Raw genomic sequence first — 26,381 nt, 5'->3', positions numbered from 1 at the left:
ATTTTTTAGAGAAAGAGAGAGTGTACAAGCAGGAAGGGGTAAAAGGAGAGAGAGAATCAAAGCAGGCTCCAAACCCAACATGGAGCCTGACCTTGGGCTGAATCTCACAACCCTGAACTCATAACCTGAGTTGAAATCAAGAGTTGGGTGCTGGGCCATCACCTGGGTGGCTAAGTCAGTTAAGTGTCTGCCTTTAGCTCAGGTCACAATCCCAGGGTCTTGAGATAGAGCCCCACATCAGGCGCTCTGCTCAAGCAAGGAAGTCTGCTTCTCCATCTTCCTCTGACCCTTCCTGCTTGTGCTCACTCTCTCTGTCTCAAATAAATAAAATGTTAAAAAAAAAATGTTCTGAGAAGCTAGTATGGCAAAATATTAGTAATGTTGTACTTAGGTGAAGAGTAAATGAGAACATGCATGTTTAAATTTTTTCAAAATGAAAAACTGAAGAAATTTAAATTAAAAAAAGAGTCTTTAACAATGATTAGTTTGGGGGCGCCTGGGTGGCTCAGTGGGTTAAGCCGCTGCCTTCGGCTCAGGTCATGATCTCAGGGTCCTGGGATCGAGTCCCGCATCGGGATCTCTGCTCAGCAGGGAACCTGCTTCCTTCTCTCTCTCTCTCTCTCTGCCTGCCTCTCAGTGTACTTGTAATTTCTCTCTGTCAAATAAATAAATAAAAAATCTTTAAAAAAAAAAAAATGATTAGTTTGTGAATGCATGGAGATAACCCATGAATTTTTCAAACCTAAATCTGTCATAGCATGACTGAAGCCATTAAAATAACAATTTTATAAAAATAAAATGTTCAAAATAAAGTAAAAATGGAGACAATATTAAGTAATGGAAATTTGAAGCATTACGTACATAATATCCAAAATGAACTTCAAGTTTTAAAATTCTAAAATTCACAGCAATATTTTCAAAGTCATAAACTGAAACATGGACTCATCTCCTGTCATGATTTTCTTTTTTTTTTTTTTTTTTTTTTTTTTTTTTTTAAAGATTTTATTTATTTATTTGACAGAGACAGATCACAATTAGGCAGAGAGGCAGGCAGAGAGAGAGAGGAGGAAGCAGGCTCCCTGCTGAGCAGAGAGACCGACGCGGGACTCGATCCCAGGACCCTGAGATCATGACCTGAGCCGAAGGCAGCGGCTTAACCCACTGAGCCACCCAGGCGCCCCTGTCATGATTTTCTATAACTCTGTATGACCCAACAAAAACAACTCTACTTTGGCTATAATATTTAGAAAACGTATTGAAGGAGCTTGCATATATTAGAAAAAGCTCTTAATATCACAATTTTTAATTGCTGTATTTACTACCCACATAGAATAAACTAGAACACAATAAAACCTTAGCCCAAAGAAGATAATGTAAACCCTCAATTATTAGAAATCGTGTTTTTGTACATGCAGTGTCTTTTAAAAGAGAGCAAACACATAAAAACAAACACATTCACAGATTTTGTTAAAAATTCATAAGTCTAAAAAAATTCATAAGTCTAACTTATCAAATTTAACTAAACCCCTTAAATACTTTACATTTCAAGCACATTTTAACAAGAGTATATTTTCAGATGATTACTCCCAAACACAGGAGGTAATACTTAAAAAAGGATGAAAGTGTATTTGTCTGGTAAACGAGTTCCAAGGGAATAATAAGTTACTTGTCTTAAATAAGTTATTTTTACATATTAGAAATCCTAAATGAATAAATGTAAATGAATTCGTAAATGAAATATTGCTTCGATCCAATGAAGGGCTGATGCTTAACCCTAGCAAAGGATTACTGGAAATGTGGACCTATCAATTAACAGTGAAGCCCTACAGTCAACCAAAGGAACAACTGGTATCAGTTTTATTCTGTTAACCTTTTATTATAATAGTGATGGTTAACGGTAATTTAAAGTTAGCTTATAATCGACTTGGTGCTAAAGAGGCTGAACTGCCAAGAGGGGCCTGAGTGTGAATGAAGGACCCAAGACTGTCTAAAGCCACAGGTAAGCTAGTGGAAAATTCATCACCACCACTGCCAGAGGTATTTATGGCTTTGTTTTTTACATAAACTCTCATTTTCGCTTCATAGTTCTTATCTTGTAGGCTTTTATTCCTGAATCTTGGCTAAATTCCTTAGGCTTGATCTGCTGGTCTCAAAAATATTGGACAGTCGCACTGCCCACCTACCTGATCATTACTATAGTAATTGGTTACGGTACCCTCATTTGGAATAAACATGATGACTATCTTCATTCAACTCCACTCATACAATCATAGATAACAGTGCTAAAAATCAAGTGCAGAGGAAATACTAAGAAAAGGCCATACCAGCATTAAGACATATTCCGATTAGTGAAGTAAACCAAACGTTCTTACGGCCAAAGAACTTTATGCCAAAAACTGAATTCTATATAGACTAACACCAAGCATATATTATATTTTTGACATAATAATTTTGACCATAACTATTCTTATGTATACCCAGTACTGAAATGTCAAAAAAAGCAAGTTGAACTTCTTTTAGATTAAATTCCATTAATATTATAAATATTCTCAAGTATTTGTTATTAATGACAGAATAAATAAAATACTGTATTACCATGTAACAGACTTTTAAAAAAGTATCAGTAAAATCAAGAAGTCCCTCCAAAGCAGCATTCATGTTATAATCTTCAAATGGCAAAAAATGAATAAATAAGAAATAAGCTTAAAATTGTATGTTAATATACAATATAATTTATTGTTCTTTAAAAAATAATTCAGCACTTATAAAGTCATTTAACATCAGAACTGAAAACTAAATGAATACTACATGTGCTACTTAGCACTGTATCTGATTATAAATGTTTTCCTACCCTCAAGTCATATGTTCAGAATCATTTGCCAATACTTTTGAAATTAAAATCATAAAGTATAAAAGTCTCTATAAAGAACTGTCATTGCTTGTTGTCATCATCAATTCAGAAGAATGTGTATAGACACAAATGATCACTTTGTAATAAGGAATTTGGCTTTACCTAAAGAAAGTTCTGGCCTGCATCTTTAGGACCTCATACCTGATAATTTATGCTAACAAGATGACTCAGGATAAACCCCTGTAACTCGATGTCAGCCAGTTTTCCAGGGAGGGGCAGGGCTGGAAAGTTCTCAACCACATGGGCAAAGAATCAGGCCAAGAAATAAAACGTCAATAAAAATTTGGACACCACAGCATGAGTGAGCTTTCCTGATTGGCAAAACTGTGTGTATACTGTGGCCGGGAATAAATAACACTGTCCAGGATCCCACAGGGAGTAGACAACTGGAAAGGAAAACTGGAATTTGGACTCCTAGATTCTACCCTATATGCCTCTTCCTTTGGCTGATTCAAATTTGCATCCCTTCCTGATAATAAACATGATGAGAGTGTAACAGCTTTCATTAAGTTCTGTCTTTCTAGTGAATTATTGAACCTGCAGGTAGATTTGGGAAACCCATGAATTTGCAGTCACCAAGACACACTCTACTATAGTAGAATTTGACATCTTTAGGGTCTGAACACAAGTTATTTCCTCTTTGCTATTTTCTTTTCTGGAATATGTATGTAATAATCCTGCTTTGAGGGAATCCAAAACTTTTAAGAATGGTAAGAAAGACCATTTACTATGTATAATGCTAATTATACATAATACTAATTATGAGGTGTAAGTATGAGGTTGCATAGGACTGGGATTCAAGGACTGTGATATACTTCCAACAAAAGTATTCCAATTCCAAAAAGATGTAAAGATTTTCAGTTAATTATTTTCACAAGAAGAAACCAAAGTATCTACTTTTAAAATGCTGATATGCTGAAATAAATAAATGCTGATACTTTTTAGTGACCTTTTAAAACAAAGCACTTCGTACAAGGTTATTTCACTAATAGGCGTGGAAATGAAATCCTTTGTATTGCTTATCATTTAATCTCTATGCACTGAATTGATAGTCACAGTAGAAGCAATTATATTCAATGATTTATGAAGAAAATATATACCAATTACTGTAATTACTTAACCCTGAGGCTAGCAAAAAGATAATTTATTTAAAGCAACAACAACAACAAAAATTAGACTATTATCACCAGATAGAGAGGTTCTAACTAGTTTAAATAAAACCCAGTCTTCCATGCTAGAGCACAGGCTAGGAAAAAGGAACAAACATCACACATGATAAAGGTAAATAGAGAGATACAGAAAGATCAGGGAGTCATTTCCAATATATAGAAAGGACTCTAATTCGGTTAAGTCAAACACAGGTGAAAAGGGAAACAAGGAAATATAGGAAGAAATGTAAGTGGTTAATTATGAAAATCTTCTTCATAAATCTACTAAATAGATAATAACTGGATAATAACTGGATACCAAAAAATGACAGAGACAAATTCATCCATTAAAAAGCCATTTAACAAAAGACCAATTTATACATTCCTCTAAATTATGTCCATAAAAAATTTAAATATACAAATCACATTCCCAAACTCAAAGGAATCTTTCTAAACAAATGAAATTCATAGACATATAAACAAATTCAGAATTCAACTCATTAAAAAATATTTTAAAAATCACAGTAAATTATATCTCATAATAAGAAATAAAACAACCAAGTAACAGCCATATATATATATACACTTGTTAAAATTTCAAAAGCTCAATGATGGAGCAATGGTGCATAATTTATTTAAATAAGTACTGTTTACTAATGTTTATACAGTATACTAATTTAATATTCTTTTAGATAATGGATTTAAAGAGCAAATGTTGAAACATCCAAAAAATTGAATTTTAGTTATTCATAAAATGTCAATTTCCCCATGTGTCCAAAGTAGTGAATTACAGTAATATCCTTCAGAAAAGTCAGGTATTTGGTAAAGCAAGGCACATAGGACCAGATTTTGATAAAGGTGCTTTTTCTTTGGTCCTGTAATTACTTTAAATATGCTACATATCTGGGAGATTAAGATGACTTTCAATATAGCATAAATAACTTATAAACCTTTTCTTATGTAAAGCATACATCCATGTGTAATTAAATATAACAATGAAAGTGTAAATAAAATAAGTGATGCTAACCCCTATTTCTAAAAACAAAACAAAACTCAGTTGATGACAATACAATGACATTTTAAAAGTCCAATAATTTGATATGTAGGAAAAGTGTACCAATACTTAAGAATAATCAATATTACACTACATCTACTGGGCACAAAGTCAATTAGTTTCTTTTTAGATTCTGTCTCCTTAGAATCTAGTTTAAATATCAAACTATCTTCCCTTCTGTGAAATTGCGACATTCAGTATAAACTGATGTAAACATTGAAGTTTTGCATCTCTAAACTATAGTTTACACCATAAAACTAGCCTCCAAATTCCCTAAGAACACTTATTGAAGAAGTGGTAATATTACCATGTTGAAACACCTACATATTGAATTTTAAACTTTTCTTCCCAAATACTTAATTCTTAATTTTTAATAGAACTATCAACTGGCACTCTTCTCCCATGAATATAGTGAACAAAGTAGTTGAGAGGTAACAAGTAAACTTTAAAAAGTAAGAATTTAAATAGTCAAGATTGATTGATACAATAAGGCTTCTGAAGGTCATCAAAACACACCACACACACATACGAAAATGGCATTATTTGTGTAAATGACATGGTCTAGGATATAGGTCCCCCCTTCTCAAATCCAATTCTCTATAAATTAAAAATTATAAGCTATACAACCCAATCTCTAATAACATCTTTAAGCCTAATAGAAAAGCAAAATATAAATTAAACTTGTCTAATAAAAATTGGTTTAAAAATAGGCTTTAGAGCACATCGTCTTTTCTCACAACTCTTAATTATATTTTTAAAAGCTTTATTGGGAATCTTAAAAATTATATTATTTTGGACACTGGAAAATGTGGTAACTAACATGTCTAATATCCAATTATTTCCTTTTATCATTTTTTGAAGGTACACTCAGCCTATGTAAATGTACACTGAATTAATATATACTAATACCCAAATAGTACTTCCATGCAGGCTGAACATAAATCTTTATATATATTCTTGAATTCTTTGCATTTGCAGGACTTAGATTTCACTCAGAAATAGATAGTAAGATATAAGTCTGAATGCTGTTATGATCTAAAAACCCCATGCTCAGAATGTGGTGAAGTTATTAACAAATACTCTAAAAGATGGTCACTGAAAATCATAGGTCAGGCTTCCAGAAAGTTTAGTTAATTCCAATTTGGAATCAGCAGCTAATTAACTTAAGATATTTTGTAATTTTAATCACTTTTAGACTCTGAATGGAATAGATTAGACCTGTGTCTTATAGAGATGTGGTTTGCATAAAGCAAAGAAACATAGCCAGTCCTAATAAGCCAAAGTACCCAAAAATTTGTAACACAGTATTTTTGAGCCAAATTCTATTTAACAAAATCCATTATAACAATATAAAAATATTTATTTTTTTTTTTAGTTTTTATACTATTAGAATGGGAGACTTAAAAATATATAAGCATGAATGAAAAAATAAAGTAAAATACTTCTTATACATAATAGGTAATTCTATCTATAGTCAATAATTAAATTACATCCATATTCCATATTCTTGCCCACCAATTCACTTTACCATTTTTGCTATATTTTCTCTCCCTCTTGAACCAACTTATTAAATAACTCATGTAATTTATAACCACAACTCCAGTGCTAATCAAAACGGAAAAGAAACCACTATCTTAAATCTAAGTGGTGGCTCCTTCCTAGCAGCTTCTACAGGGCCACAGAAAGGGAACTCAGAATTTGCTACCTCTCCTAGACATGTGACCAGAGTATTCCTGGGGATGGTTGGTTTATGAAAGGCCTAAAAAGTTCTTCTGAGCAGCCTTGAGTTTATAGCTATAGTGCCATTTAAAATAATATAATATTATGGCAATCTGGAATGTCTCTAAGAAAGGTCATTTTGGTCTCAATTCATTGATATCTATACTATTATTATTTTGGTTGTTGTTTTTAACAGCTGTAAATTAAAGGAATTTTTACAGATCAATGGCTACAATATTCATTTAAAAACATTTTAGTTGTGTACAGTATATTCTTTGATAGTTCAAAATTCTCCAAGTGGAGATATTAGATAATAATAATTCCTTTCAATTATTAAATGAGTATTTAATCCTTTTAAATTCATTTTGAAACTTTAATGGAAATTACCACATACAGCAATTTAATTTAAAGAAATATTAAGGATCTATCTGATTTACAGAAAAATACAATTAAGAGATTAAGAACAAAACTCAACTAGTGCAAAAGTTTCTGGCTACAATCTAGCACAGGAGCAACTGGATTGCTTTCAGCAGTTTCAAAGCACTAACGGATCTTAAAATGTAGATGGAGAAATAGATGTGTGTATTTCCCTATATTAAATTTAAGTATGAATTTTATTCTCTCATAAATTAGACCCAGGACATAACTTTATCAATTTGTATGTAGTTGAACAAATGACATTTAGCAATCTTTTCTTTAGTAATCTTTTGTATAAATATAAAAATCTCAGATACATTAAAATGTTTTTCAAATCATACTTGTTTCTTCACAGCTTTATAGGCAATTATAATTATAATTTTCAAACTTTGAATATTCCATGTGATTTGATATTTCTATACAGAAAAAGATAAAAAACATTTAATAAGATTAAATAGATCTCATTTGCAAAAATTGTATCTGACATTTGTTGTGTGCTCTTGCAAAGAGTGCATAGGACATTTCTGCAGCAATCAAAAGGTAAAATCTTTTTAAACTCAGATTTCAAGTTTTCTCCAATAATTATTGTAATAGCTGGAAATACTTTCAAGCTTTGATTTCTAGATGTAATAGCCATTTCATTAACATATAGACATTTTATCCTTAAACTTTTATATTTTCACATCATTTGAACAATACAATGAGATTCAGCATGATGATATCTTCTGAGAGTCTGTAGAAGTCCTCTATGCAAGATTAATGTTGAGATTCCTAGTGCACCATTGTGAAAAATCAGTTAAAGATAGTATACGACTATGCTTTAGTAGGATTGCCTGTAGGTTTGGGATCATAACCATATAGGAAAGTAGCTGTTATTACAAGGATGGCTCCAAGGAAAAAGACACTAAATAGATGAAGAAAAAATGAAAAAGAGATAATCAGATTAAAAGCAAAACAATTTCTATTTCTTCTCTTATAAAAACAATTTTAACTTGGGAAAAAATGTTCCAGTAATAAGGCTAACAAATACTAAGTACTTAATACATTCTAGGTATTCAAGCCAAGTGTTTTCTATGCATCTCATTTAATTCTTACAACCACCTTATGAAGAAGTATTAGTATTAACCTCATTTTTTTAATATATGAGAAAACTGAGGGTTAGAGAGTTTAAATAACTTGCTTAAAGTCAACTTTAAGTGGAAGACAAGGCTCAAATCTAGGTATGTTTGACTCTAGAACCCTACTTTCATCCACTGCACTGTATTGGCTCCCAAAGCAAAGATGTTTTAAATGTATTTCCCCTTAATATGTCTTTTGCCTTTAATACATTGAATAATAAAAGATCTCAACTTTTAAATATTTGAAAATATAAACAGAAAATGGCATTCTTTTGAGACCAAAGTGAAGTTCAGCTTTTTGTTTGTTTTTTTAGTAAAGTTCAGTTTAAAATCCAAGGTAGTAATAATAAACAAAATTCAGGACCACATCACAGGATGCTTTACAAAAGGAAATTCGATTAAATGCAGGTAGACTTGGTTTATTCTTTATTTTATCTATCCAGAGATATAATATACCTTATTATAAACTATAAATGAACTTAAACTGGTACTGGAACTTAAAGTGGAGATAAAGTGAATACCAATTTAACTTTTAAGATGTAAATTCTTCAAAGTACTATTACAGGGACATGAGTAAGTCTTTGTTTTAAAGTTTCTATTAATAGTTCAAAGTCACTCTCTTGAGTTTCACAATAATAAACATTTGTTCTATAAAGGAAAAAGATCACAACACTTACTATGACATAAAGGGCCCTTCCTAATGTGGTCCCCCAACCTCATCTCCCATATTCAACCTACCCAATCTATAGTTCAGCCATTCCATTCGGTGAAACAGTGTGCCTTTCAGGACAGTGTCCTTTTAGATGCTACTCCCTCCCTCTGCTTGCAATGTCCTTTCTCCCAAGAAAATGATTATTCATAACTCACGTCTAATGTCTCCAAGACTCATTCCCCTAGGTGGAGGTACTCTATGGTAACATTTATTACACGTTATTAAATGACACATTATTGACATGTCTGCACGCCTGCTTAACCATGTGCTCCTCATTCATTATTATATCCCAAGTGCCTAGGATATTGAGGGAGCTCAATAACTATCTGCTGTGATAAATTATCTGCTCTAGGTTTGATGTAACTTTTCAAAAGCCTCTGATGCAGGTACACAGGTAAGATTATGACAACATAAACCTTCCTACAATACCTCTTGAAGAAAATTAGTTCCATAGGAGTATTTCATAATTAGGCTTTGGACAAGCTTCTGACTGAAAACTTCCTCTGACAGGCATTCTGACCTTTCCTAGCTTTCTGGACCTCTGGAATTACACAGAATCACATGCTCAACTGAAAAGCTGTCTGATCCAATTCTCTACCCTCTGCAGGAATCTATTTTTATGAAATTTCTAACAGGATCTACTAGAATACCTAATGTCATGAAACCCCTGCTTGTCAAGATAGCTATTTTTACATGGTTCTGAGGAAAAAAAATTTTGTTGGGGAAAAACTATCAGAATACAATGATTATTTCAAGGATTTGGGCACCTGATTTCCAACAGAATTGCATATATATACTTCATTGCTGCACTGATCATAAAATTCTCATTTATTCACATGTCTATCTCTCTAATCACTGTTATCTCTTTGAAGAGAGGAAATCATATCTCATTCATAAATTCCTGTTTCTCTAGGATCTGGTACAGTGAAAGGAAGGCACATAGTGGACACTTAATAAGTTTCTGATGGAAGAAAAAACAAGCCTAAATGCAAGGATGTTTAATACCAATAAGCAAAATGATCAACACAAGAAAAATAAGTTAGGAAAAGGAACACTGGTGATATATTAGTAGAGGTGTTTAGTAGTCAACTGAAAATAGGAATCTAGAGTTGAAGTTAAGTTGGGACTTATCTTCACAGAGAGGACAGACAAGACATGGCAGTGAATAAGATGAATGAGAGAGTGAGTAAAGATTGATAGGTTACTAAAGGAGCAGTCAGAAAGGCAAGTACAGGGGAACCACCTCTGAGAAAACAACAAACAAAACCTAAGCAGTTTTAGGAAGTGAAATGGGGATAACAAAGGAAAATACATTAATACATTTGGAATAGAGGCCATTGGATTTATTACTTAAGAGATGTTCTTCACAAAAATAAGAATACATAAAGATAGTCTACTTATAGGAAAAATAATCCATCTTCTTCATCTGACTCGGTGTCAAAACATTCATTCTTTCAATAATAACAAACTCATTATCTTTTCCCTTTTTATCTTCATCCCAACATATCCTACATAGTCACTCAGAAACATGGATTTACATGCAGATATAAATTTTATTGACAAACTACTATTCGTTTGCCCTTCTACTGATCTACCTGTTCATTTACTTGTTTATTGTTTATTCCCTACATGATTCAAAGATTTAAAGTTAGCATCCTGAGTCAGCTTTATATGAGGTGTTATTTTTTTAAAGGTATTCCTTTTTAAATGTACCCTAAAAATCTAGATTCTGAAACATCTAAAATAATTTAAAGTTCCCAACTTACTCAAATAATACATTAGTGCATAATTTCCTCATTGAATGAATAGAGGCTAAAGCATCATTAAAACATATATCCTAGTTGTTAGGCTAGTCTTACTAGCTAGGTAGTTCATTCCCATACCAAACTAGAAATAGAAATACTTTTAAATCCATGCCTCAGAGAAATTAAACATTCCAACATGCGTGTCCCAGACCTATTACCCAGGCTGCTAGAAGAATGAAACCACAAATGTTTAATATAGAAACATAAAGAGGATATTATGTTTTTCTACTGCCACATTCCATCTATAATCCTATCTCACTCTCAGTAACACAAATAAATTTTACTAGCTGTATTAAAATTTTAAGATCTTGAATAATCATTCAAATAGAGTGCCTATTATAGGGCCAAGCTTTGGCCTATAATAGGCTGGTAATAAATCTTCTGAAGAAAGAATCTTCTGAAGAAAGGAGGAAAGAATGTTAGAATGGAGGGGGGTGCTTTTATTAGGGAGGTCTCCTGATAGAGTAAGTTTGAGCCAAGACCTGAGGATGTGAGGGAGTTTGTCATGTGAATACACAGGGGATGAGTATTCCAAGATGACTGAAGGGCAAGTCAAAGCCTGTAGCAAAGAGGTTGCCGTAGATAGACAGATGGGGGAGGGGAGGGAGGGCGGGAGGGAGGAAAGAAGAAAGAAAAAGAAAGGAAGGAGGGAGGGAAGGAAGGAAACAATATCAGATGAAGACAGGCCTATTTGATATGGCCCTCAGCTATATTGTTCATATAGCTGAGGGCCATATCAAATAGGCCATAATAATTACAACTTTTAGGTAACAGAGTGGTGATATGATCTTATTTACATTGAAAATAGTTTGCTGAATATAGAACATTTTAGGGGCACAGAGCAATAGACAAAGCAATGAGATATATCAAGAGACTATTTCCTTAGTCCAGGTGATAAATGAGTATGCCTTGGACCAGGGTGGTAGCAATGGAAGTTGTGAGAAATGGTTGACTCTGGAGATATTAAAAAGGAAGAGGTGACAGGCTTTATTTCTAGATTGGAATGATGTGTGAGAGAAAGGTAAAGAGAAGTTGATAACCTTACTTCCTATTTCACTCAGAAGATAAAGAACTTCCATATATTTTAACTTTCTGTCTATATATCTATAGGCCTTCTCTTAGGTTACTGTGGATAAACTGTTCCTGTTTAAATCAAGGAGAATTTTAGCCTAAGCAACTGGAGAAGGAAGGTGCTGCCATTTACTAAATTGGGAAACCCTTATAGGGTTAGGAAACGAATTATGTAGTAGATATTCAAGTGAAAATGTCAAATACGCGATTAAATATACAAGCCTGGAATTCAGAGTAAAATGTGAAAGTAGAGAGAAAGAAAAGGAAAGGAAAGAAAGAAAAGGAAAGGAAAGGAGAAGAGAAGCAAAGAGAAGTGAAGCGAAGAGAAGAGAAAGAAGGAAAGAGAAAAGAAGGGAAGGTTATCATCCTTGAGAACAGAGATCACCCAAGGGAGTGAGTACAAATGAGAGGTTCAAGGACAGATCCTTCAGAGACTCCAAAGTTTAGACGTTAAGAAGATGAGGAGGGGAGTGAAGTTGACGAAAACCAAGACTAGTAACCTGGAATCCACTAAAATATAATCTCATTACTCTGGGTTATAAGTTAATAATTATTTAAAAATAACAGGACTTTCGGTACCAGCTATAGTGGGTATTAATCACACTTCATTCTTCCTGACTGTTTCCTCCCTTGGCATCAATGACACTACACATCCTGGGTCTCCTGCCTCACCCCTCATTCCTTTTGTAATTTTCTTCCCAACCACTCTTCTGCCACCACCTAAAAGAGTTTTCTCCTGCATATTCTCTACATAAACTATTCAAGAATGTCATCTACTCTCCTGGCTTTATCTATATCAATTCCACACATAAAAATGCCATTATATGATTTATTGAACTTTTTATATGACATTTTACTTTGGGGGAAAAGTTTGAAAAAATTTTCCAGTCTACTGGGAAAATTCTGGCTAGTTAAATTTGTACAAAAAACTTATTAGTAGAATATTTTCTTTTATGTAGTTAGTTTGAAACCTTTTTTAAAAAAGACAGTTAAGGGGCACCTGGGTGGCTCAGTTGTTAAGCATCTGCCTTTGGCTCAGGTCTCGATCCCAGGGTCCGGGGATTGAGCCCTGCATTGGGCTTCCTGCTTGGCGGGAAGCCTGCTTCTCCCTCTCTCACTCCCTCTGCTTGTGTTCCCTCTCTTGCTGTGTCTCTCTCTGTCAAATAAATAAAATCTTAAAAAAAAAATAAAATAAAAAACAATTAAATGCTGGGTAACAGAGAGTTGCTGGAGGGGAGGCAGTAGAGATATGGGGTAACTGGGTGATGGACATTAAGGAGGACATGTGATGTAATCACCACTGGGTATTATATAAGACTGATGAATCACAGGTCTATACCTCTGAAATCAATATACTGCATGTTAATTAACTGAATTTAAATTAAAAAATGTTTTTTTAAAAAAAGATAAAACAGAGAGAGAGGTGAACCATAGAGACTCTTAACCCTGGAAAACAAACTGAGGTTGTTGGTGGGAGGTGGGTAGCGGATAGGGTAACTGGGTCTCGGGCATTAAGAAGGGTACATGATGTAATGAGCAGCAGATAATATATGCAACTGAAGAATCACTAAATTCTTCCCCTGAAACTAATAATACACTATATGTTAACTAAATAGAATTTAAATAATTTTTTAAAACTAAAAAAAAAAGACAGCTAAATGATTTTTTACTAGATCTCCTTGATTCTTCAAAAGTTATAATAAAATTTTTCATACCAGATCTTATTAAGAATTCTTACTTTTCCATATATTTTAGAGACTTAAAGAAATAGAAAAGAATACATTACCTGGTTGGCACAAAATCTTGTAGCCAAAAATAGGATATCAGTGTTGATAGTATTATGGATAAAGAGGTTGCAAATCCTTTTAAAATATTATCTGCGTATTTAATAACAGCAGCTATTACAAGGCCTCCAAGTGCCTGCAAAAATTTTAAAACATTATTTTAAACATATATAAAACTGCCTTTCAAGACAATCTCATTATTCAATGAAGCTTTAAGCTTTTGTCCTATAAATTTAATCCCACTATAATAAATGATTTTTATTAAATATATCCTATAACCAACAGACTTCCAGGTCTCGTTCAACAGCCCTTTTATTTCAAAAGTGATTTGATGAAGTAACTACCAGAGTAATCTGCAGTTTGTTGTAATATAGTTTGTACTGTGAATAAAACATCTATCCTCAACCAATTTAGTAATTAAACATCACTTGTTCAGACAAATGTGGAAAGACTGGTCACTCAGATCCATGAAATGTTTTTATTTTTGAAGTAAAAATAAAGTGTAACTTGAATTTTTTTTTACTTGGCTTTCTTCCCCCAGCTTCTCACCATTCAACCTACTTTTTATTGCTGTCAGAGTATTCTTCTGAACTTTCTACCAAATCTCTCTCAAAGTCCACACTGTGCCTACTTAAATAATGAGGTTTTACCACACTATTCAGTTTTGTTTTCTGCCAAACTCTACTTACACATCCTAAATCTGGATTACCCATGTTAACAACCTTTACTGTACCTCCACACATGACAGAAGCTTATTAGTGAAAGTCACAAACTATGCCAATTGAGCTCACTACAAATTGATGTCATATTACCTCCTGGCAATGTACGTGTTCATCTATTTAGTCCATGATGAATCCCTCGTATCGACTGTACCAAACCTCCTTTCTTTATCTTGCTCAAGTCTTACCGGAAGAGGGCTTTCTTCTGCTAGAATAAAAGCTATCATACAAACTCTCTTGATTTACCCTATCTCTACTTCAAATTTCCTCTGAATTTTACTTACCCTTGTCTCCTTTTATCTTAAAAATAGAAGTATCCTTCCTGCTTTCAAAACACAACTATCCTTTGCTATCCACACCCACCTTCTGTAAGAGGCCTTGCTTCTTATAGCTTCAAATACCTCCAAAGAAAGGGTTTGTGAGGGCAGTGACTTGCATCTTCACTTTTATATCCTCCAGAGTAATCAAGTATATTGATGATGAAATTACTCAACCCTTGACCAATTTCAAATTATAAATGGAGATAATTTGACAGAAATATTTTAATATGTAACTACAATGTAAGGCAGATTTAAATATCTAGATCTGCTTTTGAGCCTTAATGCATTGATCACAGACTTCCTATATAAGAATTGTAAAAAAAAATCAAAAGTTGTATTTGCTTTCAGCTTGACCTCTTTTATTCTTAAACTTGATTTTAATTATGTCAAATTTAAATACCATAAAGTTATTTATGACCTTTTCAAAGTAAGTTTTCATTATGGCATCAAGACCAGTTCTATTTTAACTTCCCTGAATAAACTTGATATAATGAGAACACCCAACAGGAGGGATCTCTTTCCCTCACATTGTATATCAGGAGCTACTCTGATTATCTACATTAAAAAAAAGTTTATTAGCACTAAATATGACTTTAAATGCTTTACCTGAAGAATAACAACTATCCAAGTCAGTCGGTTATATCCCTGAAAAAATCCATTCTTTGACACCAATTCTCCATCATAAATGTATACACCCATTAATCCAAATATACTCCCAAAGAAACCTTAAAAAAAAAAAAAGTCAGGTTTATGTCATATGTCATTTAGTTTGGAGAAACTAAACTAAACTTTATTTGGATAAAAGGTTTATGTGATATGCCATTTAGTTTGGAAAAATATTTTTACACTGACATTCCATATAATTTTATATTTATATAATTTTATATTTAGCTTTTCCTTTTTGACAAAATTTGACTACTTAAAAAATCTTTTACTTGGGTGGGCACCTGGGTGCTGAGTCGGTTAAGCCTCTGCCTTCAGTTTGAGTCATAATCCTGGGGTCCTGGTCCTGGGATAAGCCCTGAATTGGGCTTCCTGCTCAGCGTGGAGTCTGCTTCTCCTTCTTCCTCTGCCCCTACCTGCCCCGGCTTTCTCTCTCTCAAATAAGTACATAATTTTTTAAAAAAAGAAATAAAATTTAAACAAATAAAAATCTTTTACTTGGATATTTATATAAACCTAATAGAATTATACTTAATACTGTATTATGATTGTAAGAAAAAGACAGGAGGATATAGAAAAGAGCAGAGATTACCAACTTTGGAACACTAAAAAATATAATGGCATTAAGGGCGCCAGGGTGGCTTAATCAGTTAAGCTGCCAACTCTTGGTTTGGGCTCAGGTCACGACCTTGTGGTGGTGAGATCGAGCCCCTCAAGGCTCCGTGCTCACTGTGGAGTTTGCTTCAGATTCTCTCCCTCTCCCTTTCCCTTTCTCCTCCTGTCTCATGTTCTCTCTCAAATAAATACATAAATAAAATCTTTAAAAATATATATAATGCTTACATTACATGACTACATGGCTGTCTCATTCAAATATCTGAAAAATGGTCACTTTTGGCATATTCATTGTCTCATATCTTCCTATTGCTAGCTCTACATGTTCATATATACATATTTATATATGCAGATATAAAAGCTCAGATATGTGGCAAAGCATTTTTCCTTATTAAGAAGTTTTGAATGTACATTAAGTAGTATCCAAAAATTCAAAGCTAAGAAATAGGCAACATCAGAAGCTGTCATTACTAAAGCCTCACTGTTAAGGAAAGCTAGTTCAGTGAGAGGAGAAACTATGTCTTATTCACTCCTATGTTCCTTAGCTGCACCACAGAATTTAGCACATGGCTACTGGATCTAAAAGATTTCCAGGAGCAATCCTAAGCTATAATGAAAGAAAGAAATGCCTACAAGGGCCACCTGTTAGGAGTAGTCTCTGGTAATATTTGTAGTAAAGAGTGCAGGGTGAAGCAATTTCTTTATAAAGCCATAATTACTTGAAGATTCCATGATGAAAAGGAACTAAAAGGGATATGAAATGTTCCGCTAATTTTATTTATGCCAACTCAATCAATTTTAATTAAGTTTTTTATTTTGGCCCTGCATCAGGCTCTGTGCTCTGTGTAGAATCTGCTTGCTATTCTCTCTCCCTCACCCTCTGCTCCCCCACCCCACATGCACTCTAAATAAATAAATAAATCGTTCTTTAAATGAATGAATGAATGAATGAATGAAAGTAACAGCTGATAATGACAAAACAAGGTATATAGTACTGAAGGCTACATACATGTCAGTATATACAGATCTACTGCATTCTATCAGTTATATAATATGTCATGAATGAATAATAGCAATATGAAATATATACATAACATCATGTGCCACAAGTTGTTCTAAGTGCTTTATGTGTGTTAACTCACAACAACCCTATTAGGTAGATACTTTTATGCCTATTTTATAGATGAAGAAACTAATACATAGAGAAGTTAAATAAACATGTCTGAGCTCACACTGCTGATAAGTGATGGACTCTGAATGTGAATCCAGGCAGTGTGGCTCTGGACTCAATGATCTTAACCACTGCACTATTTAATCATATTGATAATTTATTTCAACAATCTTCTACATGTTTTCTATTTTTTACAATTATAACCAATGCTAAAATAAATAACCTTAAACACCCATCTTTGTGCTCTTGTGTAAATTATCTGTAAGATAAATTCTTATCTAGAAGTGGAAATTTTTTTTTTTTAAAGATTTTATTTATTTGACAGAGATCACAAGTAGGCAGAGAGGCAGGCAGAGAGAGAGGAGGAAGCAGGCTTCCAGCTGAGCAGAGAGCCCGATGTGGGGCTCGATCCCAGGACCCTGAGATCATGACCTGAGCCGAAGGCAGAGGCTTAACCCACTGAGCCACTCAGGCACCCCTAGAAGTGGAATTTTTGCATCAAAGCATTTATTTACAATTTTGTTAAACATTCCCAATTTCAGATCCAATAAGGTTATATCAATCTATACTCCTCGCAATCACAGGTAAGAAGAGTTCCTGCTTCTCCACTCTGGCTAACATAGGATCTTAGCAACTCGCTAATCTTTAACAGTTTGATACTTGAAAAATTCTATTAAAACGTTTTAATTTGGGGGCACCTGGGTGGCTCAGTTGGTTAAGCATCTGACTTTGGCTCAGATCCTGGAATAGAATGACCTCTACGCTCAGTGGGAAATCTGAATCTCCTCCTCCCTCTTCCTTTGCCCGTCCTCTGCTAGTGCATGCATGTGGGTGTGCACATTCTTGCTCTCTCAAATAAATATTTTTTAAAAATATGTTTTAATTTCTGTTTTTGTAATCTCAAGTTATCTACAACTTATTTATGTACCCTTTTTGAAACTTTGAGGTAGCTTACCATTCACTAGATTGTGTTATGAGGTCAAATTAAAGAGTAAGAAAAAAAAAAAATAAGAAACCCATAACCACAGAATCATGAATTCTGGCTTTTTGTTTTTATTTTATAATTCAAGAAGACTTAGGGCAATTACACAATCTCTTAATAGTTCTTTCTTTCCTGATATTTGCATATTATATATATTTATATTATATTTATAGTGCTTACTATGCAAGGTACTTTATTCTAAACACTTTACAAGTACTAACTTATTTAATCCTCATAGCAACATATGGAGTTAGTACTATAATTAAGGACATTTTATCAATGAGGAAAGTGAAGCAGAGGAAGATAAGCAACATCCCCAAGGCCACACAGGTGGTTAAGTGATGAAATTGGGATTTGAGTTGGTCTGACTACAAAATCAAGTGTTCTTATCCACTATACTACAGATACACTGTTTCTGAAATGGTGAATTAAATTGGTTGGTTCTTTTCAAGCCTCTGTACTTACTTCCTAGACAAATAAACAAAAAGAAGCTAATCTTTAAGTATTTTCTTCGAATATTCTTTTTAAAAAACCCAACTTGATACATTTCTATAGATTTTGCACAGAAACGGTAATAAATCCTGTGATAAAAAATGAAGGTTTGGTTTGCCTGTTATCACATTATTTTAAAATAGCTGGAAAAAAATGGACTAATCAAGTTTGGAAGGTTTGTTTGGGATGGTTTGACTTAAAATATAGGCCATTAAGAGTATAGATATTCACTGTGGAGGGCCTGACTGCTACCAAGGCAGACATGGCATACCTATTGAGTTGATGTAGACAGAAGAAAAAACGTTTTCAAAGATGAGCTCCAAAATCACAAGGACAGAGGCCTAAGATAGAATGGATGATTTGCAACTGAGCTGTCTCTCACATGTACCGTTTTCCAGAATGACTATATGCCAGGAATACTAAATGCTGGAATCTTTGTATGAGGAACTAAAAGTTATAATACTGTATATAAGTAGTTTAAATATTTGTTCAGGGGTGCCTGGATGGCTTAGTTAATTAGGTTTCTGCCTTCAGCTCAGGTCATGATTCCAGGGTCCTGGGATTAAGCCCCTGGGAGTCTGCTTCTCCCCCTGCCCTCTCCCACCACTCATATTCTCTCTTGCTTGCTCTGCTTTCTCTTGCTCTCTCAAATAAATAAATAAAAAATATTTGTTCAAAGGAATCCTTCAATATGTGAGGTATGTTTTGTTTTAAACTATGTACTTTCAGTTAGAAAAAAATGACATAGTATTTAAAAGCTAAAACAACATTTTGAAGTAAAAAGAGATATTAAGATTTTTTTTATTAACATATAATCTATCATTTGCTCCAGGGGTACAGGTCTGTGAATCATCAGGCTTACACATTTCACAGCCCTCACCATAGCACATACCCTCCCCGTGGAGATTAAGATTTGAAAACAAAGATGAAAATTTCATGATTTCAAACTTTCTCCATTCAAGTATCTTTTTTTCCTTTTTCCAGCTTTACTGAGGTAAAACTGACAAGTAAAACTGTAAGATATTTAAAGAGTACATCATTGTTAGGTAACATGGTAATAACAGTTAATAACACATATTGTATCACTGAAATTTACCAGTATTTTAATCTCCTTTTCTAGGAGATTAAAATATGTCATTTGTAACATCCTCTGAGAATTGTAGCAATCAAAAGTACAGTTCCTAAATTTCCAAATAGTGAGAACTAAAACAGGCAACATATACCCTTATGTCACAGACCTAAAATTCCATTTCTTGAATAAAAGACATTCATTTAAAATACAATGTTTTAGGGGCGCCTGGGTGGCTCAGTGGGGGTTAAAGCCTCTGCCTTTGGCTCAGGTCATGATCCCAGGGTCCTAGGATTGACCCCTGCAGCGGGCTCTCTGCTCAGCAGGGAGCCTGCTTACCCCCCCCCCCTCCGCCTCTCTGCCTACTCTGTCAAATAAATAAATAACATCTTAAAAAAAAATACAGTGTTTTAAAAGCAAAAACCTTGGCAGATATTTGTATCAATGGCAGAATTATGGGAAGCTTATTTGTTTAAAGATATATAGTAATCTTTAAATATAACAATAAAATCATTAAAAAAAATAGTATTAGAAAAAAAAATATTATTAGAAAGCATTTAAAACTTATCTTACCAAGCTGAATATTTCTTATCCACACTGATTGTTTGGTTTCTTTTAAGATTTTCTCAAAATAAACCCCAGCAAAGCCACTTGAAAAACATGCTGTGAGAACTGCCATGAGACCTACAAACTGAGAACCAGCTGAAAGTTCCTTAGGATCAAGCTCTTGAGAATCTGAGGGCCACTGAACAAAAAGAAAAACAAAACTGGAGTTTAGTCCTTATGATATTTTACGAAGTACATAATTAGAGCCCACTTTCAGACCTTAAAATAAAAATGGAACCAATATCATTCTTGGGGATTTGCAGGACAGCTTTTGAAAGAAAACCTTAGAATCATTTTATTTTTTTTTTCATTGTAATATTACCGTTACAACTTACAATTTCAAAAAATTCCCTAAAAAAGAGAAAGAGAATGAATAAATGCACAGATGCACAAAATACCTTCCATAAGTTGTAGATATTCAAAGTGTGAACTGTTGGAGCAGCAAAAATGAATGTGGAATTGTTGGTAATTATGGAAGGTCCAAGTGGTATCACGTTAACAATTGTGGGCTTTATTCTATAGATCAGTGTTCCTGAAACTATCATCTTCATGGTTTTTGTCAAATCTGTGTTCCACCTGAACTATTTAATTACTTGATATTTTAATTAAAACACCTCACTTTTTAAAATGTAATACCTATTTTAGCTTACCCTTATTAGCATTATCTATGAAAATATGGGGTTGAAATGATCTTTAAATTTTTGTAAAACCCATTTAAAAAATAACTATTAGAAATATTTATTCAGGGCACCTAGGTGGCTCAGTTGGTTAAACAACTGCCTTCGGCTCAGGTCATGATTCTGGAGTCCTAGGGTGGAGGCCCGCATCAGACTCCCCGCTCATCAGGGAGTCTACTTCTCCCTCTGTCCCTCCCCACTCTTATGCTCTCTCTCAAGTAAATAAAGTCTTTAAAAAAAAAAAAATTATTCAAGGGGTACCTAGCTGGCTCAGTTGTTAGAGCATGCAACTCTCAATCTCAAGGTTTTATAAGATCGAGTCCCACACTGGGTATAGAGATGACTTAAAATCTTAAAAAAATGCTTGCATTGTTTAAAAATATTTGTTCTAGATAGACATACCACACTCTGGGGGAAGTGATAAACATACCACACTCTGGATGGCAGGAAACTGACATGATTGGATTTGTTTTTAGATAAACCATAGTGGGGACACCTGGGTGGCTCAGTCAGTTAAGTGTCTGCCTTCATCTCAGGTCATGATCCTAGGGTACTGGGATCGAATACTGTGTTGAGTTCCCTGCTTAGCCAGGTACCTGCTCCTCCCTCTGCCCCTCCCCCCTGCTCACTAGCACTCTAGATATCAAATAAATAAATAAATAAAATCTTTAAAAAAAAAAAAAGGCAGACTCAGCAAGGTCGTAGTGACTGAAGATTAGATGTACAGGTATCAGGAAAAATCTAGGCCAACTCCCAGGCAGAGTAAATACTGACAGAAAAAACAGAAACAAGAACAGGTTTGGTAAAGTTTAGTTTGGGATATGCTCAGTTTATAAGGCCTATTGAATAACCAAGCTAAGATGTCCAACAGGTTTTTATTTAGATACACAAATCTGAAATTACAGGTGATGACATGGACCAAGGAACCATGAACATTTAAGTGTTAATAAAAACCTACAGAATGGGGGCGCCTGGGTGGCTCAGTTGGTTAAGCAACTGCCTTCGGCTCAGGTCACGGGATCGAGTCCCGCATCAGGCTCCCAACTCCATGGGGAGTCTGCTTCTCTCTCTGACCTTCTCGCCTCTCATGCTCTCTCTCACTGTCTCTCTCTCAAATAAATAAATAAAATCTTTAAAAAAAAAAAAAAAAAACTACAGAATGGATGAAGTCTCCAAAAATAAAGATATAATTTACGGGAAAGAACAAGCCTACCAACATCCCCAATATCAAGCATCAAGGAAGAGGACCCCAGGAAGTAACCCAACAAGGAATCATTAGAAAGAAGAGAAAAACCAGTAAAGAATGGTATCAGGGAAGCTGACAGACAATAAGAAGGGAGTGATTAATAATCTCAAGTGCTCAGGCATCCAGTAAAAATCAGATTTGCTTTACATGCAGTCTCTTATTTCTCTAACTAGATTGTTTATCAAATAATTTGATTTTTATTTTAAATCTCCCTTCCTTCCTTTCCTCTTTTCCGTTCCTTTCCTTTTTCTTTTTCTTTCATTTCCTTGTTTACATTACAATGCAGTTAACATACAGTACTATATTAGTTTCAGGTATAAAATATAGTAATTTAATAATCCTGTATATTATTCAGGGTTCGGGATAAGTGTACTCTTAATCCCCTTCACCTACTCCCTGCATCTCCCCACCTGCCTCCTCTCTGATAACCATCAGTTTGTTCTGTATAATTAAAAGTCTTTTTTGGTTTATCTCTTTTTTAATTTGTTCGTTTTGTTTCTTAAATGCTATATATGAATGAAATCAGATGATTGAGATATATATATCAATATTACTCAAGCATAAAAAAGAAATCTTGCCATTTGTAACAACATAGATGGCTGTGGAGAGTATAAGGCTAAGTGAAATCAGTTAGATTTTTATTTATTAGTTGCAGCCCTAATAGAGTATTGCTCAAAAGAAGCCTTCAAAAACTATGTCAGTTGTGAGAATACGCATTTATTTGCTTCAACAATTAACAACCATATTTTCTATGCACAATAAGTAAAGTTTGAAACTGATAAAAATGAAAGGTATACTTATCTTAGTTACCTGTACAAAAGCAACTCCTGTCATCAAAATTACTAGGGAGAGCCACTGGTACACACCTAATTTTTTACTAAGCATAGACACAGAAAATAATGCTGTTGTAAGAATTTTCAACTGATATGTGACCTGAAAAAGAAAACAGCTAATATTATTGTTTGTTTCTTTCTTTCTTAAAAGAAGTACTAGAAATATATTTTAAGTACCTGATAAGTAGCTGCATCCAGATTTGACAGTGCCACATAGAGTAAATTATTCTGAAGAGTATATATCCCTGATGGAATAGCAAGTTTAAGTGTTTCCATTGGTTTATTAAGTATTTCATCATGTAGTATTCGATTCAGTGCTCTTAGACTACATTCTAGTAAAAACATGAAATGGGTAAAATCATTAAGTAACTCTGAATAAGTTAAATACCCTTTCTCAAGGCGTGTTTTTCTCACGTATAAAAAAACAGAAACAGGGGCGCCTGGGTAGCTCAGTGGGTTAAAGCTTCTGCCTTCGGCTCAGGTCATGATCCCAGGGTCTTGGGATCGAGCCCCACTTTGGGCTCTCTACTCAGTGGGAAGCCTGCTTCCCTTCCTCTCTCTCTCTGCCTGCCTCTCTGCCTACTTGTGATCTCTGTCAAATAAATAAAATCTTTAAAACAAAACAAAACAGAAACAGTCCTACATGTTAAGATACCTTTAGGTCTAAAGTATACCTTTAATAATACTAATTTTTTGAAGTTAAATATTATAATGTAGCACATTAAGAACAGCACTATCCTTATATTCTTTTATTAGGGAACACCAAGCAAATTGATTATCTATGTACACACACACACACACACACATACACATGCATACATATTTATGATAACCCAAAGCTCAAAGTATTAATTTTTCAGCTGAGTATTCTTATTCTATAGTAGCAACATTATAAAAGCTTGTATTTTGTGCATTCTATTTTATCATGAGCTCAGACCTCAAAGGGATCTGTCTCATCCCCTCAGGTCCAGGTGCAGGTCCAAAGCTGCTACAGTAGTACAGTAGCTCAGTGATGACATCAGGGACCAAAGCACGCTCTCCATATATATTGACTTTTTAACCTCCATGCTTCTCATCTATTATCTACATGATTATTGCAAGAAAGTCACCAAATGATTGCTGCACTTCTGTCTGGTTCTTGTTTTTAGGCAACAGGAAAGAACAGGAGGACATAGTGACCTTCAGGCATTGTTCTCATAGACCAGAATTTTGTTGCTCACCTACTACCCCTTGCAACAAGGGAGCTAGGACCTGGGCAATGTAGTCTTTTCTTTCATATTTTTCACATTAGAAACAACAAAGGGATAAAGGGGTTGGAAAGGGACCTGAGCTAGCCAACCTACAGTATTAGCTGACTGAGCCACCCAGGTGTCCCCTTACCTACAGTATTAATCATAAAAAGTATCCAGAGAACATTAAAGTGACACATAAACCCTGCCTGGCTCAGTCAGTGGAACATGTGACTCTCCATCCCATGGTCCTGAGTTCAAGCCCCACACTGGGCATGGAGTCTACTTAAAGTAAAAAAAAATAAAATAAAAGATACGTAAACCCCCAAAGACAGGGGAAATCTAAGGAATCCTACTACTTTGCCAACAATGACACTTCATAGATGACTTTCCCTCCCAACATAAAACCTGAAAAGTTGAATTATGAAAACTTCTTAAAAATGAAAATACTGGGTGCCTGGGTGGCTCAGTGGGTTAAGCCGCTGCCTTCGGCTCAGGTCATGATCCCGGGGTCCTGGGATCGAGTCCCGCATCGGGCTCTCTGCTCAGCAGGGAGCCTGCTTCCCTCTCTCTCTCTCTGCCTGCCTGTCTATGTGTAATCTCTGTCTGTCAAATAAACAAATAAAATCTTTAAAAAAAAAAAATGAAAATACTGTTTAAAGGTTAATATCTGTTCTCGCTTCTGCAGCACATATACTAAAGGTTAATATCTGATATTTACCCTTTCCTCACCCTAAAATAATAATAGTAAAATAATATGTAACTAAAAGTTACCAAAAGATTTTTTTCTTATGCCTCATTTAAACATTTTTAAAATTAGGGACGCCTGGGTGACTCAGTGAGTTAAGCATCTGCCTTCAGCTCAGATCATGATCCTGGGATCCTGAGATAGAGCCCCACATCACGCTCCCTGCTCCGGTGGGAGCCTTCTTCTCCCTTTGCATACTGCTCTCCTTGCTTGTGCTCTCTCTCTCTGACAAATAAATAAATAAAATCTTTTTTAAAATTTTTAATTAAACTAAAATTTTAAATAATTAATGCTATCACATATTTTTCTCACCAGCAGTTTAGGGAAGGTCTTGTTCCATGTCCCTTCCATTTCCTATTACTGTTAGGCTTTTTATTTTCATCAATCTAAAGATAGTGGAAGTGAGTCTGTGGCTTTAATTTGGTCTCTCTGATTGCTAGTGAGGTTGATCTATATTTCTATATTTTAAATACTTATATAAGCATGTTTTTATATATTTATCTTTTTTTATTAAAGATTTCGTTTATTTAAGAGAGAAGAAGCGTGAGAACAAGCAGGAAGGAGGGGCAGAGAGGAGAAACAGGCTCCCCGTTGAGCAGCAAGCCCTAAATTTGGCTGATCCCAAGACCCCAGGCTCATGACCTGAGCTGAAGGCAGACACTTAACCCATTAAACCATCGAGGTGCCCCATATTTATGTGAATTTTATTCTACCTTACTGGTGACTCAGTCTTCTTTTTTTTAAACCACCAGATCTAGACCGTTTTACAGGTGAAATTCTTTTTTTTTTTTAAAGATTTATTTCTTTATTTCGCAGGGGGAGGGGGTGGTAGAGGGAGAGAGACTAGCAGACTCCACACTGGGAGCAGAGCTGGATGCTGGGCTTGATCTCACAACCCATGAGATCATGACCCAAGCCAACTACTGGAACTCATACAGCAATTCAGCAACGTGGCAGGATACAAAGTCAATGTGCAGAAATCAGTGGCTTTCTTATACACTAACAATGAAAATACAGAAAGGGAAATTAGAGAATCGATTTCATTTACTATAGCACCAAGAACCGTAAGATACCTGGGAATAAACCTAACCAAAGAAGTAAAGGATCTGTACTTGAGGAACTACAGAATACTCATGAAAGAAATTGAAGAAGACACAAAAAGATGGAAGACCATTCCACACTCTTGGATCGGAAGAATAAACATCATTAAAATGTCTATACTGCCTAGAGCAATCTATACTTTTAATGCCATTCCGATCAAAATTCCACTGA

The 26,381-nt window shown here is 34.4% G+C and overlaps 1 protein-coding gene and 1 pseudogene across 2 annotated transcripts in view; one reads left to right on the top strand and one right to left on the bottom strand.

The window, feature by feature from the left end:
- The first annotated feature begins 1,837 nt into the window (after window positions 1–1,837).
- LOC132001182 (phosphatidylinositol N-acetylglucosaminyltransferase subunit P-like) lies at window positions 1,838–2,400 on the top strand (annotated as a pseudogene).
- A 2,002-nt stretch (window positions 2,401–4,402) lies between these two features.
- Window positions 4,403–26,381, bottom strand: part of SLC35A3 (solute carrier family 35 member A3) — a 52,435-nt gene continuing 30,456 nt past the window's right edge. For both annotated transcript variants that reach the window (XM_059375495.1, XM_059375494.1), the window contains exons 3-8: window positions 23,310–23,464; window positions 23,110–23,232; window positions 20,344–20,515; window positions 15,385–15,503; window positions 13,742–13,875; window positions 4,403–8,153 (exon numbers count right to left, since the gene is read on the bottom strand). In XM_059375495.1, coding sequence (XP_059231478.1) covers window positions 8,063–8,153; window positions 13,742–13,875; window positions 15,385–15,503; window positions 20,344–20,515; window positions 23,110–23,232; window positions 23,310–23,464 — 794 coding nt within the window. In that variant the 3' untranslated portion in view covers window positions 4,403–8,062. The remainder of the gene's footprint in view (window positions 8,154–13,741; window positions 13,876–15,384; window positions 15,504–20,343; window positions 20,516–23,109; window positions 23,233–23,309; window positions 23,465–26,381) is intronic.

This window comes from Mustela nigripes, chromosome 14 (genome assembly GCF_022355385.1).
Source record: "Mustela nigripes isolate SB6536 chromosome 14, MUSNIG.SB6536, whole genome shotgun sequence".
In the NCBI taxonomy this organism is placed as follows: Eukaryota; Metazoa; Chordata; class Mammalia; order Carnivora; family Mustelidae; genus Mustela; species Mustela nigripes.
This window is presented reverse-complemented; position numbering and strand designations above follow the sequence as displayed.